The sequence below is a fragment of the Trichosurus vulpecula genome, chromosome 5 (genome assembly GCF_011100635.1).
Source record: "Trichosurus vulpecula isolate mTriVul1 chromosome 5, mTriVul1.pri, whole genome shotgun sequence".
In the NCBI taxonomy this organism is placed as follows: Eukaryota; Metazoa; Chordata; class Mammalia; order Diprotodontia; family Phalangeridae; genus Trichosurus; species Trichosurus vulpecula.
Window position 1 is genome coordinate 202301893 of NC_050577.1, and position 19812 is coordinate 202321704.

A 19812-nucleotide genomic window follows, 5' to 3' on the forward strand; every position below is an offset into this window, starting at 1 on the left:
ATCAAAGTTAAAGAAGAAAAGACTGAGAGGAAGTTTAATAAAGTGTTCTTCAGTTCTTAGGAAGGATATAGAGGAAATTTATCCTCAGCAGAAGGGAAAATTCATTAAAATCACAGTGGAGTGTGTGTGTGTGTGTGTGTGTGTGTTGAGGTGGAGGAGGGGAAAGGGACAAATTAAAATAAATGTCAGCAAGAAGTCCCCACAAGTATGGGTTGTTAAGCTCTGGAACAGCTAACCAGGCCAAAGAATTGGATCTCCTTTCCTGGAGGTAATTAAGATGTCTATGATGGTTTACAAAAAGCCAACCTTAACACCAGGGAACGGACGGGATGACAATATGGTCCACCTCTCCTTCCCCCTCTCATTTTAAACCATTCTCCTCCTTTCACTTACTCCATTTTTTCTGTTCCATTCTATCCTCTTTTAATTGCCCTCCCTCTTCGGTTCTTTCCCCTTTTTCCTCACCATTCATCTCCTCCTTTTCCTCTTTCAGTCCCACATTACTTTCTCCAAACCTCTTTTTCTTTCTTTTGTTTACTCCATTTCCCTCTTTTTCTCTCTTTAGGTCTATACGAGCCTGTCTCTTATCTTTAGATCATTTGTTTCTCTATAAATTCTCTGGCTTTCCTCTCTTGCCTTTTCCTTCCTTTTCTTTTCCAGCTTTGCCCTCCAGAAAGCCTATCCTCAGAGAGATGGGTGGGTTTGGGGCCGGAGCCCCGCCCCTTTTGATGCGTGTGTGTGTGTGTGTGTGTGTGTGTGTGTGTGTGTGTGTGTGTGTCCATGACGCGGCAGTGATGGGGAGGGAGGAAGGACAGGGAGGGGAGGGGCGCATTCTACCCGGGCTCCTCCGCTCCCCTCACTCCTTCGCTTTCCACCGCCACTGAGGCGCAGGCTGGGCGCAGGCGGTGGCGGGCCGGCATGGAGAGCCTGTTGGAGAACCCGGTGCGTGCTGTCCTCTATCTGAAAGAGCTCACGGCCATCGTGCAGAACCAGCAAAGCCTCATCCACACCCAGCGCCAGCGGATAGACGAACTGGAAAAGCGGCTGGACGAGTTGAGCGCTGAGAACCGCAGCCTGTGGGAACAGCAGCAGCTTCTGCAAAACCATCCTCCGCCTGGGCTGGTCCCCCAGTCGCAAGCCCCACTCCCGGCTTCCCAGGCTTCTGCTGCGGCCAGTTCCCCAGAGCCTCCTCAGAACCAGGGACAGCTCTCTACCATCGCTCCACTGCCACCGCTGGCAGTGGCTGCGGCGCCGCAGCAACCACCGCCGCCGCCGCTGCAGCAGCCAACTCAGCACCACGGACAGCTCGCAACACAGCCCCAGCCGGGCCCCAGCAGAGCTTTAACACCCCAAACACCCCATCACCATACCGCGGTCTCCGGAGCCGCTGTCGATAAGGAGAAGGAGCGCCCCCCTTGTTGCGCTGCTGCTGGAACCCTCCTCCCCCACAAACCCCCTGCCGCCCTCGGCAAGGGCGTCCTAGGCAGGAGACCTGAGTGAGTGGAGAAGAGGGGACCCAGGCCACTGGGGAGGGGGACAGTACGAGGAAGGAGAGTCAAGGAAAAAAACTGGGGGAGGCAGTGAAGAAACCGGGGAGCTTAGCAAGGGGAAGCTGGAGACCCAAGAGAAATTTGAAGTAAAGGGGGAAAGATGGGTGTTTGGTGGTTGAAGTAGGTAGGAGTGTCTCAAGGGGATTTGGGGTGAAGAAAAAAGATGTTAGTGTCGAAAGAAATGTAGCTATTAGTTTTAGATTAAGTTGAGGTGAAAAGAATGAAAGGCAAAACGGTAGAGTCACCAATGGTTTAAGGATATTGAGAAATAGTTGGGTTGAAGGGGCAAGGTTGATTCTGTAGTTGGCAAAGGATAGAATGTAGTTGGGGGGCATAATATTGGGGGAAGAGGGTCAATGTTAAGGAATTTAGAATTTAGGCAGAAAGATTTAGAAAGAGATTGGGCGCCATAAAGGAGTCTGGTTATGAGAAGGGTTTCTGGTGAAGAGGTAAAGTGGAGGACATTAGCAGGGGGCTAAGGAAAGTAGAATTGGGACATAATGGGGAATGAAGTAAAGAAGACAGGGAAGCATATAAGAAGAGAAAAAAAGAGAATATTGGCAAGCAAGAAGAATGTACTAAGGTGAAGGAGTTAAGAACAGTGGAAAATGAAGGAAGCAAGCAGGAATTCTCCTAAAAGGGGAAAAAAATCAGCTTTCGGATTGATGCAGGGAGAGCAAGAGCAGTAGTAGTCAAATCCTTTCCCCTGACTGTGTTGGCACCTTGCCCCTGAAAAAACCAATAGCTATCAAAAGAGGCTAAAGAAACCAGCCCACCAAGCCGTTTGTAAAGCTGTTCCAGTTTTAGCTGATTATTGCCGACCCAGGGAGCCTCCCTTTGCTGATGAAGGAAAGATGTTGAGAGAGATATTTGACAAACAAGATTGACTTTGGCTGGTTATGCTTATCTGTGTAGTCGGCAGCTACAAATCCTGGTTTCCTCAACTTGAGCTTTCAGGCCAGAGATGGTCTCAGAGATTAAACTAATGAAGGCTACAAGCTCTTTCTCTATCCCATTTAAGGTATCCGGGAATTTCTCGAACATCCTGCTTAGAAAAGATATGAGAAAGGGAACCAATTTATCCTCTATTCTCTGTTATGAGGAAGGTACCAGGGTCCCATGTTCCCTCTACTGAGTTAGGCAATGGGAGGACTTTATGGAGGGGATATTCAAGGGAGCTTAGCATTTGATCTTTCTCTGTGCTGAGGTCCTGAGGGAGTTTGTGTATGTTTGTATGTGTGGGGAGGTCAGGGAAGGGATACAGTAATTCCATTTGTATTCTGGTTAGATGCAGGCACTTGGTGACCAGGAGAATTTGGGGGACTTGATGTGTATTTTCCTCCCATTCTTGCTCTAAAGTTAGTGCAGTTTGGGTTTCACACAGCATCACAAGATCATTGCATCACAGAATATCAGAGTTGAAAAGAAAATCAGAAATCATCTAGTCCTACTCCATTTTATAGATAAGAAAATTCAGGACTTGAGAGACCAAAAAAGTTGCCAAAGGTTTCAGAGGTAGTAAGTAATGGCAACATGATTCCAATCCAGATCTTTCTATTTTAAATCCAGGGATTTGCTTTAGATCTAAAGGTTAGGAATTACAAGGGGAAGACCTTTATGGAAGTAGTGAGTATTAAGGAGTAATGAGGGTAAAGGCAGGTCAATGTAAGCTATCCTAAGAGCCCAAAATGATGAGAAATAAAGGGGAAAGAAGAAAGGTGAAATAGGAGAGGGAGAAAGGGAGAAGAACATGGTGTGGAAAGGGAAGCCTGCAGTTGGGGGGTTATACCATTTTCTAAGGCAGCCCACTTCACTCTGGGACAGCTCTAGTTTTTAGAGCTTCACATTGAGTTAAAATCTAACCTGACCATTTCTCCTAGTTCCCTTGCCTAAGGCAATTCACTTTTGAGACAGATACCCAGTCCTTTTTTTTCTCTTGGAAGCAGACATATGGAAGGCTGAGCAATATGAAGATTTTTGCTCAAGTCCACAATAGACTCAATTTTCTGCCTCCCATTTCCCTTTCCCCCCCTGGGCCTTCCAGTTTCTCATGTGCCTTTCCTTTTCCATAAGCAATGAAAAGTTTAGTAGAATGGTTTCTCCTCCACATTCATGGCTTGTCAGAATATTCTTTTTAGAGGAGGCTCTACGAGCCAGTCCTGAGGCAGGATGGGGGAAGGGAATTAATAAGGGCATGACATGCTTTACTGATTGATTTCTTGTCCCTGATGGTTGTTATAGCTTCTTGGTGATTTTGATTCTTGGCCCTGCCTTCCCTCCTTACCTTTGTCTCTTATTGTCAGCCCCAATCTCCACCTCCTTCTCCCACTGTATTTCTGAGAGTTGCATTGTCAGTGAGAACCCCGAGTCAGTGGCTTCCCCGGATTAATGATCCTTACCGTTTATCCCTAGTAGCTAGTTAACCTAGATGGCACAGGAAGCCCAAATTCTTCTACCCAAACACTGCTGCTAGAAACCTGGGGTTGCCAAGAAGCTTCTTATTCTATCTTCATGTCGCCCACCAAGGAAAGAAAAAGAATACATCAATTTCATTGAATCTCCTTTCTATTTCCAGTTTTAAAACAAGAGGTGATTGGTGAGAAGACTCATTGTAAATCATTTCCACTTAGGAAGCTGCCATAGTTTTCTCTAGGAGATAGGGAATTTTCCCAGCTTGTCATGTACTCCATTTCTGCCCCAAAACCAGCCCATCTTCACATAAAACCTCAACAATCAACATTAAAAAAAACTATTCCCCAAGTCTCTCAAGGTGCCCATCCTAGTCCCTCTATAATCCCTTCTTTAGATGCCCATGTCCAATGCCACAGGATCTAATTTAGGAGGGAGAACAGTGTGTGCGTGTGTGTGTGTGTCCCCTCTTTATAAGGCTCTTCCCTGTGGTGCTCTCCGATGCTGGGATGGTGAAAGGAAGCAGAGGCAACTCTGGTCATATTTTTCTTTTCTTCTTGCCATCCCTGCTATCTTCTCCTCATTCCTGTTGCCATTCCATTGGCCTTTGTGGAGGAGAATATTGGTTGGGAAGCTGAGAGAGTCTGGGAAACAGAACTCAAAATGCAATTTATTTCTCACCCTTCCCAGGTTTCTCCCACCTGTTATATACACAGGAACTTAGGGAAGCCTGTGACTGGGGAGGATAAAGGTCTTCTCTTTTTCCAACTGTCTAATCACCCCTTGATCTGTATTAACATGCAGCTTGAGCTTTCTCTTTCCTTCCTTCCTTTGGCTTTTGGAGACACAAAGGAATAAGTCTTGGGGATCAGTCACACAACAGTTTAAGGAGTAAGAGAGTAGAATGATGGGAGAAAGCAGAGTAGAGATGGAAGATCTAAATGGCACAGAGTTCTTTCCTTATGCCTTCTGGCTTTTGCTCTCATTATTACAGGCCTCTTAACTAAAGCATGAAACACAGTTTGATAATTTTCATTTTTTCAGTCAAGATTCCTAACATCCATAGAATTGATTATTTTTTCTTTTCCGACTGGAATCAGAATCACAGCCTGACATGGCAAAGCTCTCTTCTTGCCCACTGAGCTAAAAGACTATGGCCTATGGAAGTTGTAAATTCTCCTGCCCTATCTGCTTTGGGAGCCATCATGTTTAGGTATGCACATAGAGTCTATGAAAAACCAAGGCAGGCCTAGATTATAAGGTCCCCTAGACTAGGGAATAATAAAATAATCCTGTAATTTGAAGGAGAAGTGAGGAGGATGTACTCATCCTATTCTCCTTCCCCCCCCCCCTTATTTTGTCTCTCCTTTTCCCTCTTTCTTCTTCCCCTACGTTGATTTTCTCTTTTCCTCTCTTGTTTTTTCTCCCTCTAGCTCCTCTTCTATGTCTCCCTCCCTTTCTCTGTCCCCTCTTTTTTCTATCTTGCTCCCCTTCTCTCCCTCTCTTTTTCTTCCCTTGCCCTTTCTCCTTTTCTCTCCCTCCTTTACTGCCTTACCTATTTTTTCTTGTCTTCTCTTTACTTTCTCTTCTTCCTTTTCTTTTTTATTTTAGTGTTTCCCTCCTTTCTCATGCCATTTTCTCTTTTTCTTTTAAACTATTTTTATTGATGCTTTTTGTCTCTACGACATAGTCATTTCTGCAAAAACATCATATCCTTCTAAACCTCAGCCCCGGAATGAATCCTCTTTAGTAATGAAGAAAAATAATTAAACGAAACCACCTGTAAGTCTAGTATATATGTTCCTCTTGTGACAATACTACAACTCTATGGGAGGAAGTTTCTACATTTATTATACACTGATGCATGCGAGTAATACAAGTGATAGAAATGGGAAGGATGATGTATGAGGGGGGAGAGGGGAATCCCTCCTCATTCTATAAATATACTCATTCATAAACAAGTTGCTGAATGGGGAAGTAGGTATATAGGAGTGAATGTATACCAATAAAGGAATGTAAAATCAGATTTATGTAGTTCTCAGAGAAAGCAAGTGCTTTTACTCCTTTATTATGGGCTGACTCTCTTCTACCCCAGTGAATTTTTCTTCTCTGGTCTAGGGAGTTTTTGATTCACTTCAAGTTATTAATCTTTCTCCATTTATATTCTTTTCTTTAAATCAGTTTCAAGCTGCCCTAATGAATATAGTTACAGAATGAAAAAAATAGTTCATGATCTCCAGAAAAGAAATCATTACTCTGTCAACATCCCTTTGTTCTCACTAGATGCTGGATGTGTCTCCTACTTTTCCCAGACTGACCAGTTTCCCTGACTTCTAGCTAAAATGCTAGTGTTGTTTATACATACACACATAAACAAGCATATATACAAACACATATGATACATACATATATAAGATATACATATGTATACGTACACATATATGAATATATTATACACTAATGAAAGAGAGAGCAAAAGATTGAAAGGGTACCATTTATTGTGTATAAAGTAGCTAGTGCTAGGCATTTCTGACCACAGGGACAGAAATTGGCATTTCTGCATGGATTCCTTCCCCTTCATGGGAAAGAGGCAGAGATAGACCTCAGAATTATTGTTCAGTTAGACAAGTCTATCAGTCAACAAGCACTTACTGTGTTTCAAGGATTGTGCTAAGCACCGGGGATACAAAGAAAGGCAAAATCATTGTCCCTCCTTTCAAGGAGCTCGCATTCTAAAGGAGGAGAAACATAGGAAAAATGTATTTACTAGATGTATATCATGTTAATGGAAGGTAAAAGGGGTATTCTCTTTCTCTGACTCAGAGGCTAAGGAAGGGTAATGTTTCTGAAAGGTGCTGAGGTCATCTCACCAATCTTTGTCCTTATTGGTTCAGTAAGCACCTTCGTTGTCTGCAATTTATAATAATCTCTCTAGTTGAAGAGATGGCAGTGGAGAGGGGGAGCCAAATTCCTGTGCACCCATATCTCTCCACATGGTGCCAAGATGGAGGATGCCACACAAACTCCATGCTTGCTTCTTTACTTTCCTCTTTCCAGTGTCTTTCTCCCAGAATTTTCAGTGCTGGAAGATTCTGGAGAAGCGTCTTTCATCTCCATGGCAATTCTGATGCATGATTGCACACCCAATACAGTGATCATATCTGACAAGATAACATTCTGCTTTCATAGCCCACCACCTCTCTCCCATCAGAGCAGAAGTCTTTTTTTCCAGTTACTCACTGTTTGGCTTCCTTTTAGTCAGGGCCATCTCCAGTTGTCCTGACCTATATCTTGCCACTGGACCTAGATGACTCTGGAGGAGAAAGTGAGGCTGATGACCTTGCACAGCCCTCCCTCACTTAAATCCAATTCACTTGCAAGTCATAGCATCATCTTCCTGATGTCATGGTCTTCTTTGAGAACAAAGGACAAACAACAATCCTTTTAGTAATTTTTTGATTTATGTTGTAGTCATTGTGCATATAGTGCTCTTCTTTTGGTTCTGCATACTTCACAAATCAAGTCATCCTATGTTTCTCTGAAGTTTTCATAGTCATAATTTCTTACTATATGCACTATTCCATTATTTTCCATTCCACTCTATTAATAAACCAAAGTTTTTCTATCCACTTACCAATAGACAGGTACCCACTTTCTTGCTAGTTCTTTGCTAAAATGAAAAGGGCTGCTATCACTATTTGGGTATATGTTGGACGTTTGTTCCTGTCTGTGACTTCTTTGGGGGCATATGTCTAGTAGTGGAATTAATGAGTAAAGGAAATTGGCAATTTACTAATTTTTCTCATATAATTTCAAGTTGATATGCAGGACCAATTTACAGTGCCACCAACAGTGTATAAACGTGTCTGTTTTTCTTGCCACATCCCCTCCAAAATACACTATTACGATTTTTTTTTGTCACATTTGCCAATATACGAAGTGGGAGGTGAAACCTCAGAGATGTTTAAATTTGTATTTCTCTTGTTATTAATGACTTAGAGCATGGTTTTCGAAAGAGAATTTATAATGAGATAGTGGTGTGGGATAGGCACACATTTGATGGATGTCCCAGTATTGTAACAGTAATAATTGCCCACACCTGGCTCATTTATCAGCTTTCTGCAACCTTAGTTAATTAGGCATGGAGGAGAATGGTTGGAGATGGAATTGAATATAATTTGACCACAATGTGGCACTATCCTCAAATCATTACCTACATGGCTTTGTCCTAGGGCATTCAGTGTTGGTACACTGACAGATAAATAGCACAATGGATAGTGCATGGACAGGACTTAGAGTCAGGAAGATCTGAGTATGAGTCCTGCCTCAGACACTTACTAGCTATGTGACCCTGGGTAAGTCACTTAACTTATTTGTGCTTTGTTTTCCTCATCTATAAAACAGGTCTAATAGTAGCACAATAGCACAAGGTTGTTGTGAGGATTAAATGAGTTAACAAATCTGAAGCTTTTGCAAACCTTAAAGCACAAAAAGGCCATAGTAATTGCACTGCTCACTAGAGCATTCTCAATTTATAAATTCTTAGACAATTCCCCACCTTCCTGCCTCACTAAACTCACTGGGCCTATGGAGCAGTATTGGCCACATCCAAAGTTGATCTAAAGGTAAGGAAATAAGAAAGTAGAAAATCACTCTGAAATGTGAAAATTAAAAAATTTTTGATTTGGCTCTAAGCCCCCATTCTACATTTGGGAATTCTTCTGCTTCCAGTAGATGAACTTTATTTATAAAACATGATTGACAAATGATTTATGAAAATCATAGTAAAATGAATAACTGTACAAGAACTGTGCATAACAAAATTGTGAAGAAATTACTCCACCTTTCCAATAATCTTTCTTACAACTTTTATTTCTCCTGGGGAACATGGAGAAGGACTAGAGGAAAAATTATGTGGTTGGAACCCATCCAAATTAGCCTTGCAAATAGTTGGAGAAAATAGGGGGGGAATCTCTACTAGTTGGGATTCCTTTGCCAGACCAATCTCACAAGTGACTGAGGTTTCACGGTAGCACTGTTTTTCTTCTAGTAACATCCTGTTGATCCTGCATTGCTCCTTTATAACATCAGTGCCCTACTCCCATCTCCATTGCAGGTTTCCATATTTGCCACTGCAGCCATCCAGGATTTGGCCCAGCTCACTCTGCACCCAGATGGAGCTAGAGTGACACTGGACCTGAACCAAACAATAAGCAGCCTCTCTGCCTCTAGCTGCATGGAAAGAATAGCATAGAATGGAATGGTGGACCAGCAATTTCTCTCCAGAGCAAACATCTCAAAACATTCAAAAGAGGAAAAGACTGAGTTAAAAATTAAGAAAATTATCTCCAGATATTTGGACCTGTCATGATACATCCCAGTTCTTAATTCACACTGGTGTGGTCATTGTAGGTACTGTTGCAGTAGTTTATTCAAGTGTAAGCCTGTTTGGACTTCAGCAAAGCTGCAGATTAGAAGGGGCAAAAGATAGAGGTAATTAAATATAAAGGGGAGGCACTTTCAGATGTAAAAGAAACACTCTATACTGTAAGGACAAGATAGCTCAATTGCATATGGAAAAGCAAACAGAGATGGCGAACTTGCCTCCCAGGATATTGGCTGACTCTATTCTTCTCTGTTTCCCAAACACAGAATGGGGGCTCAGAGTCAAATCAAAATTTTTTTAATTTTCACATTCCAGAGTGATTTTCCACTTTCTTATTTCCTTACCCTTAGATCAATTTTGGATGTGGCCAATACTGTGCCATAGGCCCAGTAAGCTTAATGAAGTAGGAGGGTGGGGACAACTACAGTGGCTAGAGTACAGGGCCTGAAGTCAGGAAGACTCATCTTCCTGAGTTCAAATCTGGCCTCAGACACTTACTAGCTGTGTGACCCTGAGCAAGTCACTTGACCCTGTTTGCCTCAGTTTCTCATCTGTAAAATGAGCTGGAGAAGGAAATGGCAAATCACTCTACTATGCATTCTATCCATTGTGCCAATTAGCTCCCTTCAATTTAACATATCACCCATAAAACTAGGGCGTATCCTCTTACTAACACACACACAGTGCCTATATGGGAGAGTGGTCATAAATTTAAAAGTAACATGAAAATGAGACACAAATGTAGGGAGCACATATGTCCAGAGCAATTCATACCCCTGGAATGTAGGCAATTATGTTTTTTCTTTTCCTCAGAAAGAGTTCACACATAAGTCTATTGATGGTTGTGGCTTTGGTGTTGGGTATGTGGCTCTGCTTCTAAGTTGGGCTGCTCCAAAGCTAGATGGCTCCTCTGCTAATTTGGCTGGACTACTCCACCACTAAACTGGCTACCTCTCTGCTGGGCAGGGCACTGCTGAAGTGGAGTGAAAAGATCATAGAATTCTCTGACTTGGCTGAGTGTTACGGTGCCATTTTCAGTTGCAGTGTTACAGTGCTCCTTTTAGTTGAAGTATTCCTATGCACTTATAATTATTTCAGCTGGAGTGCTCTTTCAGAAAGGACAAAGACCTTTAGTCTGGGATTTGTTGACCTTTTCCAGTTCTGCTCCCTTGGTGGGACTCAGTGGTTTCATACTCCCAGACAGCAAGTGGCTCTTTCACCAGGCTCTGAAGTCTTTCTTAGACCTACTTTACTGATCCAAAGCTGGATCTTTTCAGTGAGAAACCTTATTTCTAACTCATAGTGATCGATCAAATTCTCATTTCTGCCAGTTGAGCCATAACTAGACAATGCACATTTGTCCAATAATCACAAGAATAGTTCTGAGATTCATAATTCCCCAACTATCAATACCAAAGTCCTCCAGTGAGTTCTATTCACATTAGATGCTAGATAATAGGATACTGTGGCCATCTTTACCTTGGATCTCTGTGGGCTCTTTTCTCAGATATACAAGTTTCACATTTATAAACATTAAAAATCCGAAAGGGGCCCCTCTTAAAATTTCAATCTTTTTTTTCAGTCTTTCCCTCTACTTTTATGTTTCATTCCTCCTCTTTTTCATCTATTCCCTCATCCCTTTCACTCTCTTCTTTTTCCTCTCACTCTGTTTTTCTTCTTTCACTATTATTCCTGTTTCCTTTCATTTCTCCTCCTCTCTTTCCATTTCTCCCTTTCCTCTCTTATCTCCTTTTCTTATTCCCCCTTCTCCTTTTATCTCCTTGTTATTTCTTCTCTTATGTCTCCCCACCCTCTTTCTCTGTGTTTTAATTTCTTTCCCTTCCTTCCTCTCTTTATTATTTCCCCTATTCCTTTTTCTTCTTTCTCTCTTCCTTTCCTCTTCTCTCTCTTTACTACTTTGCTTCTCTTCCTCCTTCTATTCATTCTACAAAGGTAAGATCACTCTTCTCTTGATTCTCCAACCCCTTAAGAATGAACTTTAGACAGTTATTTGAACTCCTTGGTCTAATTCTGAATAGAGAAAGAGAGGGTAGAAAGGGGAAAGTAAAGGGATAAAGGGAACAAGCATTTACATAGTGCCTACTATGTGCCAGTTATTGTGCTAATTGTTTTTTTACAAATATTATCTCATTTGATTAAATGAATTAGAGAAGAGCTGGAGCTCCCTTTTGAGCCTAAGGAGTTCAAGATTGAGGCAATAAATGTCTCTATCCCTGTTGAATTAATATTAATTATTAACACAAAGTGCCTCAGAAATGGCACTGCAGGTAGATTTAGACTGATTTATCTTGGGGGCAGGGTGCACCAAAGCAGCTATTGTAGCTATATGCAGGTCATTCTGTCAGTCAGTCCTATGTTTTGAGTGCCCATTATGTATAAAAATTTGAACTTGATATTGCAGGGTATGAAAACAAGAGAGTCCCTGGTACTAGAGAATTCATGTTTAATTGAGAAAACAGAAGAAGCACACATATAAACATATAGTAGAAATGGCCCATGCCCTTCAGAAACGTATAAAGTAGTGTGACTTCATCACAGACACAGATTGCTCTACAGCATGCTTACTTGCCAAGATTTTGAAGTAGAACTGTGAAAATCATGCACAGCAGAAGTAGAAGATATGGTCCATTACCCTACTCGAGATGCATCAACTCTACAGACAGTACTGCCAAACAACACACGACATCCTCACAAATCTGATCCTTACAGCCACATCCCCTCTTGACCAATCAATCAACAAGTATTTACTAGGTCTACTATGTGCCAGGCACTGGGAATACAAAGACAAAAATTGTTTTCCCTACCCTCATGAAGCTTATGCTCTATCAAAGGAGACAATAAGCACACACACACATTAAATAAAAAAATTAGTATAGGATATTTTAGAGAGAGAGAGAGGGTGCAAGTAGTTATGGAGATCAAGAAGGGCTTTGTGTAGAAGTTGGCACTTGAGCTTTGTCTTAGAGGATTTAAGGAATTCTATAATCCTTCAGAACCTGGCTCCAACATATCTTTCCAGCCTCATTCTACATTATTCACCTTTCAGCACTCTGTGATCCAGCCAAATTGGCCTTCATTCTGTTCCTCATACACTGCATAAACTCCCCTCTCTTTGCTTTTCCAATGTCCATCTTCCATGCTAGGAATGTACTGGCTCCTCATCTCTGCCTCAAAAAATCCCTCTCTTCCTTCAAGTACCACCTTCTATAAGAAGACTTTCCTAATCTCTCACAACTACTAGCACCCTCCCATATTCATATTTAATCACATATTTAATTTAATCACATATTCATATATGTATACAAATATATTTGTATAGATGTGCATATATATACGTAATACATATTTGTATATATGCACTTGTGTCTTCTCTGTTAAAGTATAAGTTCCTTGAGAGTAAGGATTGTTTCATTCTTTGTATTTGCATTCCCCAGTGCCTAGCATTTAGTAAGTGTTCCATAAATGCTTGTTAATTGGTTGGCATGATGCAAATATGAGGAGAGAGAGTACTCCATTCATGAGGGATGACTGGACAAAGGTCCAGAAAGGAAAGATGGAATGTTGCACATGAGAAACAGTAGAAAGAGGCCAGTTTGAATAAATAATAAGAGAAGGAAGAGGAGTAATATATATTGAGGCTATAAGGGTAGTTTGGAGCCAGGTCATAATGAGCTTTAAAAGTCAAACAGAGGTTTTATTTTATCCTAGAGGGAATAGTAGCCATTGGAATTTATAGAATAAAGGAGCCAGACATGAAGCTTGAGTTTAAGAAAGGTCACTTTGGCAGTTTTTGTTGGTAGATTGGGGTGGGGAGAGACTGGAGGTAGGGAAAGACATTTGGAGGTTATTGAAGAAGCGATGAGGGCCTAAAGTATGGTATTAGCTTTATAAGCAGAAAGAAAGGATTGAGGGGGAGGGGGAAAGGAGTAGGTATTTATACAGCACCTGATATATTCCAGGCACTGGCCTAAGAGCTTTACAAATATCTCATTTGATCTTTACAACACTATGAGGTAGGTGCTATTATTATCCCCATTTTACAGGTGGGTAAATTGAGGCAAATAGAAGTTAAGCGACTTGCTCAGGGTCACACAGTTAGTAAGTGTTGGAGACTGAATTTGAACTCAGGTCTTCTTGACTCCAGGTGTAGTGTCCTATCCACTGCCACCTCGCTTGGATTCAAGAAATATTATAGAAATAGAAATGGCAAGATTTAGCAACTGATTGGATATGTGGAATTTAGGAGAGTTGAGAGTTAAGAATAATGCTGAGTTTGTAAACCTGGGAGACTGAAGGGATTGTGATACTTCTGAAAAAAAATAGAGAATTTAAAAATGAAGGAACGGCTAGGTGGCTCATTGGATAGAGCACTGGCCCTGGAGCCAGGAGGACCTAAGTTCAGAGCTGGCCTCAAACAATAGTTGTGTGACCCTGGGCAAATCACTTAACCCTGATTGCCTCCAAAAAAAGAAGTAAGGTGAATTTTTCATTTCTATTTTGTGTCTGGGATGTCTGTGGGACATCCAGTTTGAAATGTCCAATAGGCAGCTGGTAATGAGGAGCTAGAACTCAGGAGAGAGACTGAGGCTAGATATATAGATCTGGAAATCATATGTATAAAGATGATATTTAAATCTCTGGGAGATGATGAGGTCATAAAATGAAAAAGAAGAGAGAAGGCCCAGAGAGAGCTTTGTGGGATACCTCCAGTTAGGGAGTGGGAAAGAGACTGAGAAGGAGGTAAGTTAGACAAGCAAGAGGAAGCTAGTGTTACAAAAACCCAGAGAAGAAAGAGTATGCAAGAGAGGGGGTTCGCAAGTGTCATATGCCACAAAGAGGTCAAGAAAGGTGTCAGATTTGACATTTAAGAGACAATTAGTAATTTCAGAGAGAGTAGTTTTCATTTGAGGAAGGAGGTGAGAAGGTACAAAAGGTTGAGAAGTGAGAGGAAAGGAAATGGAGGCAATGGGTGTTTTGGTATCTTTTTCCTAGGAGTTTAGGAAAGAAAAGAGAGAAAAAGGTATAATAACCTGAGGATAGAGTGCAGATTTATTTTTAACAATGGGGGAAATATGGGTATATTTGTAGTAGCAGGAAAAGAACCAGTAGATAGGGAGAGACTGAAGATTAGAAAGAGACAGGGATGGTTGAAGGGTCAATCTTCTGGACAAGAAAGGAAGGGATGGGATCAAGAGTACTTGTGCAAGGGTTAGCCTAGACAAGGAAAAAGAGTCATCCTTCTTTACAGACTACAGCAAGGAGGAAAAAGCAAGCGTCGATGACAAGGGGTTTTGAGATGAACATTGGAGATAAAGGAGAGCCCATGGTGAATGGCTTGCATTTTCTCAGTAAAGTATGAGGTGAGGTCCTTAGTGGAGAGGGGAGGGAGAGATTTGAAAAGCCTCTGTGAAGAGGGTGACAGAGAATCACTTAGGAACCAGTAAAATGATTGCCTTGCTTCAGTGAGTGACCAGTCGAGGTTAGGTAATATAAATTAGTAGTGGGCCCAGTTAGCTCCATCGGGTGACTTCCCTTAGCTCCATTCAGCAGTATGTGAGAGGAGACAGATGGTAGAAGTAATCCGGCATTGGGGTTTTGTAAAGTATGAACAGCGATGGGAGAAGAAGACAACGGACTTGGGAATAGAAGATAGTGTAGAGCTGAACTGGTTCTGGCTAGTCCTGCCTTCACCACATCACTGTCACATTGGCCATATCCAAAAATGTGTCTCATTCTGCATGTTAGCCCATTGTCTCTTGGTCAGGACGTAGGTGGAATTCTTCAGCACTGGTACTCTGGAATCACAGCTGATAGTTTTATTGATTAAAATTCTTAAGTCATTCAAAACTGCTCATTTTTACATCGTTGTTGTAATATAAATTGTTCTCTGGGTTCAGGTCATTTCACTCTGCATCCATTCACACAAATCTCCCCAGGTTTCCTTGAAATTATCCCTTTGATCATTTCTTATAGCCTAATAGCATTCTGTTACATTTATATAGCATGCTTTCTTCAGCCATTGCCCAATTAATGGGTGCCCCCTTAGTTTCCAGTTCTTTCCTATCACAAGAAGAGCCGCCATAAATATTTCTGTACATATAGGAACTTTTCATCTTTCTTCGCTCTCTTTCCAGCCCCCACATTTAACAGACTGGCAATACTGAGGCCCAGAGAAGGAATTAACTTGCCTAAGTTCACACAGTTAATGATTCCAAGCCCAGCGTTCTTTCTATAAAGTGAAAGTAGCTCAGGACTTTCTCAATATGTGGGCAGGATTAGCCTTATAGGTTAATAGTTACTACAGTAGTATGGATTTTTTTTCTTTGTATTTAAAAAAAATCTTTCCCATTGGCTCACTGACACCCCAAATTCCACCATCAAAGTTTCTTTAAGAGACAGATGTATGGGGTTGGGATGTGGGAAAAATGGGTGGAGACTTGCAGAGGCATTGTTCAGGGTATCAGTGCAAAATGCATAATTCCAGGAGGTAAAAGAAATTTAGCAAAGGTCCTCAGGAGTGAGATAAACAGTGTATCCTTTCTAGAATTTTTAGAGCAGTTTTTTTTATAACCCTTTTTCCCCCTTGAGGACTTTTAAGGAGACTTTGTTAAGGCTTGAGGTGAAATATGTGCTCTCTACCAGTGGAGGCTGGTGATATCTGACACAATGAGATTAGGGAGGAAGAGCAATAGGAGAATCCCAGGATGGCAAGGAAGAGATGCTGGTGGAGCCCTCTGCTTCATATCATTCTAGTGCCTGCACTATGACTCTGTCTCCAAGTACCCAGCTAAAGGGGAAACTTGTTGGAGCTAAAAAGAAGTAAAGGCACTGAGTCTGGGGTCCTGAGCCCATTAATTATAGAGAGGCAGACATTTCAGAGCTGAGGAAAGTCATGGTGGAGACCTTGGGGAGAGATGATGTAGGGAACTCTAAGTCCTGACTTACCTCACCAGGGTCCAAGGGGATGTAATAGTTGAGGTGGTGGTTGTTTGGTCTACCTGGCACGTACAACCTTCTACCTCTCCCTCAGATGTCTAGCTTTTTTTCAACTAGGCTGGCTTGCCTGCCCCATTGGTAACAGTTGGCGTGAAGTTGCTGGTGATGGGCATGATGGATCTCTGCCCTGCCCTGACATAAGATTTGCCCCTCTAGATTGTGGCTTTCCAGGGTCAGGTGGGAAACAGCACCATTATTCTAGGAGGGTGTTGCTATTCCCCATCAACTGTTCTAAATAGAATGTAAGATGATAACATAAGAAAGTATATGTAGACCAATAGTAATGTACCTTTTTATTTCATACTGATTTTCTACTCTTGGTCTGGGGTTCAAGATTCTTGGGTTCTCATCTGCTCTCTGTCTCTAACTTACTAAGTAATTCTAGACAAGTACATTTTAAATCTAGAATACTCAAAAATCAGAGCCTGGAGCTTACAAAGAAAAGATGTATTAACATTGTAAAGACAACTTTGAAAAATTTGGGATTCTTGATCAATGCAGTGACCAACTGCGATTCCAGATTGATGATGACCTATGCTATCTATATCCTGACAGAGGTGATAACTCAAAGTGCAGAAGAAGGTATAGATTTTTGGATATGGACAATGTGAGAATTTGTTTTGATTGACTGTGTGTATTTGTTATGAGCTTTGTTTTTCTTTTAAATTGTAGTGGAGAGAGAGAAAATAAGCACACATTAATTGAAAAACAAAATAAAAAAAATATGAAAAGAGGTAATATAAGGACACCCTCAGAGAGAAAACAGGCTTAGATTGCAGTAGGAAAAAAATCTAGAAGAACTCCAAAACAGCCAGACCTACAAGATACCAGAATTGATGACTAAGAGAGCCTCTGAACTCTCTTCTCTATTAAGAAGATTGAAACCACCTAGATTGAACTTCAGCTTACTTCCTTCACTCCTGTAAAACCTCATCTCATTTCCACCATTCTCAGAAGTGACCACTTTCTTGCCCTGATTAATCCACCCACTTGTACCTTTTATTACATCCTTTCCTGCCTCCTCTGCAACCTTGATCTTCTCTCTCTTGCATTGTCAGTTTTTCCTCTCTAATCTTGTCCCAGAAGCTTGTTTGGGTCTCCTCTGTTCTAAAAAATACCTTCCCTTGACCCTGCCACTTACTATCGCTGTCATCCCACCTCTATTCCTTAACTGCCAAAATCAAAAAAAAGAAGAGTCTACACTTGATCCATCCCCTTTGTAATCTGTTTCCTACTCTCACTATTCTTTGTTTCCAAAGTCATTTATGACCTTATCACCAAATAATAAACCAAATTAATAAACATCATCAAATACAATGCCTTCTTTTAGTATTTATCTTCTTTGACCTTTCTATAATACTTAGCACTGTTGGCCTCCTTCTTAATTCTCTCCCTTCCCTTGTCTTCCATGATACTAAACTTACATGGTTTTCCCTCTCTAACTTCTTTTCTGTCTTTGCTGGCTCTTCATCTGCTACTTTATTACTAAAACATCTACAAGTTTCTTTTCCTGGTTATATTATCTTATCTCACTACACTTTCTCCACTGAAAAGCTCATCCAATCTAATGGCTTTAATAATTGGCTTTTTCAGATGAGGCTCAACCTCTTTCCAGAGTCCCAGTCCTCACTTATTTTCAATGACCTCTCTCTAACTCTATTGACCTTTCCCTTTTGCCTACAGACTTACTCATGTCTTTCACTTCCTTAAAAATTTTTTCTGTGACTTTATCATCCTCTCAAGCCATTATCTTATATGTCTCTTTTTAAATGCTGAGCTTATAGAAAGGGTAGTTTATATTTACTGCCTCTACTTCTGGCTCCTGACCTCACAACTCTACTGAAATGTCTCTTTCAAAGGTTGCCAAAAATTTAATTGCTAAATTTCATAGCCTTTCTCAGGTCTCATCCTTCTTGACCTTTCTCTAGTTTCAGATGCTGCTGGCAACCACTGGATATTATCTCCGCCCTTGGCTTCCATGACACTGCTCCTTCCTGAATCTTTTCCTGCCTGTCTCATTGCTTCTTAAGCACCCCCCCCAGCCCCCACCGTAGTTTTCTCTTCTTCCTCTCATTTGCTAAGTACAAATGATGTCCAGGGCTCTGTTCTGGATTCTCTTCTCTCCCTATACTCTCTTGCTTGATGATCTCATGTGCTTCCACAGGTTTAATTACCAGCTCTATGGTGATCAGAGGCAGGACCGCATAGTGGATAGGGAAAAAGCCTCAAAACCAGGAAAACATGGGCTCAAGTCTTGCCTCTGATACATATTGGCTGCGTGAACTTGGACTCCAGGCAACTGTCTAAAGCTGTTGGTGCAGAGGAAGTTTGGACTTGAATTTAGAGGAGTTTCCTCCCCCGGGGGTTCCCTATCCTGGTGAAATCACAGGTGGTGTCCCTATCGCCCCATGGTGGTCATTCCTGATTCCCATCTTCTCCTAAGCTCCAGGCTTACATGTGATGGATATCTCAAACACCGGGAAATTCCTTCAGAACCTCACACTCAAGATTTCCCAAACTGAACTCAATCACTTTTCCCTTTAGCCCACCTCTCTTTCAAACTGCCCTATTTCTGTTGAGGACACCACCATTTTTCCAGTTACTCAGGCTTAAAAACTCATAGTCATCCTCTGCTTTACTCTGCCCATTACATCCTATCATTTGCCAAGACCTGTCAATTATACTTTCATCTCATCTTTCGTACCCATTACCTTCTCTCCACTTGTACTATTACTATCCTTGTTCAGGTCTTTATCTCTTCTTCTGCTACCTGGAGTAAGGAAGACCTAGGATCAAATGCAGTGGCATTTACTAGCTGTGAGACACCAGATAAGTCACTTAATCTCTGTTTGCCTCAGTTTCTTCAACTGTAAAATGGGATAATGAGAGCACCTACCTCACAGGATTGTTATCAGGATCAAATGAGATAATATTTGTAAAAGTACTTAGCACATAGTAGGCACTATATATGTCTTCCCTTCCCCTTTCCTTCTGGTTTAGACTGTTGTAATAGCTCTTTATTTTCTCTGTTTCAATTCATTCTTCACACCGCTGTCAAAATAATCTTCCTAAGGGGGCAGGTCTGACCACATTACTCCCAAGGCAGCTAGGTGGTGCAGTTGATAGAGGGCTGGGCCTGGAGTCAGGAAGACCCCAATTCAAACTTGCCTCAGACACTAAGCTGTGTGATGCTGGGCGAGTCTCTTACCCACAGTCTTCTTCAGTTTCCTTAACTGTAAAATGAGGATAATAATAGCATCTGTCTGCCAGGGTTGTTGTGAGAATGAAACGAGATAATATTTGTAACATGCTTAGCACAGCACCTGGCTTCTAGTAGATACTTCATATATGCTGTTTCCTTCATTCCTGCTGAAAAACTTTCAGGGCTTCCCTATTCCCTCTAGGACAGGAGTTCTTACCCTGGGGTCTGTGAACCTAAAAAAATTTGAA

The 19812-nt window shown here is 41.5% G+C and overlaps 1 protein-coding gene across 1 annotated transcript in view; it reads left to right on the forward strand.

The window, feature by feature from the left end:
* Positions 1 to 918: 918 nt before the first annotated feature.
* Positions 919 to 19812, forward strand: part of IQSEC3 (IQ motif and Sec7 domain ArfGEF 3) — a 153658-nt gene continuing 134764 nt past the window's right edge. The window contains exon 1 of the mRNA XM_036758351.1: positions 919 to 1496. Coding sequence (XP_036614246.1) covers positions 919 to 1496 — 578 coding nt within the window. The remainder of the gene's footprint in view (positions 1497 to 19812) is intronic.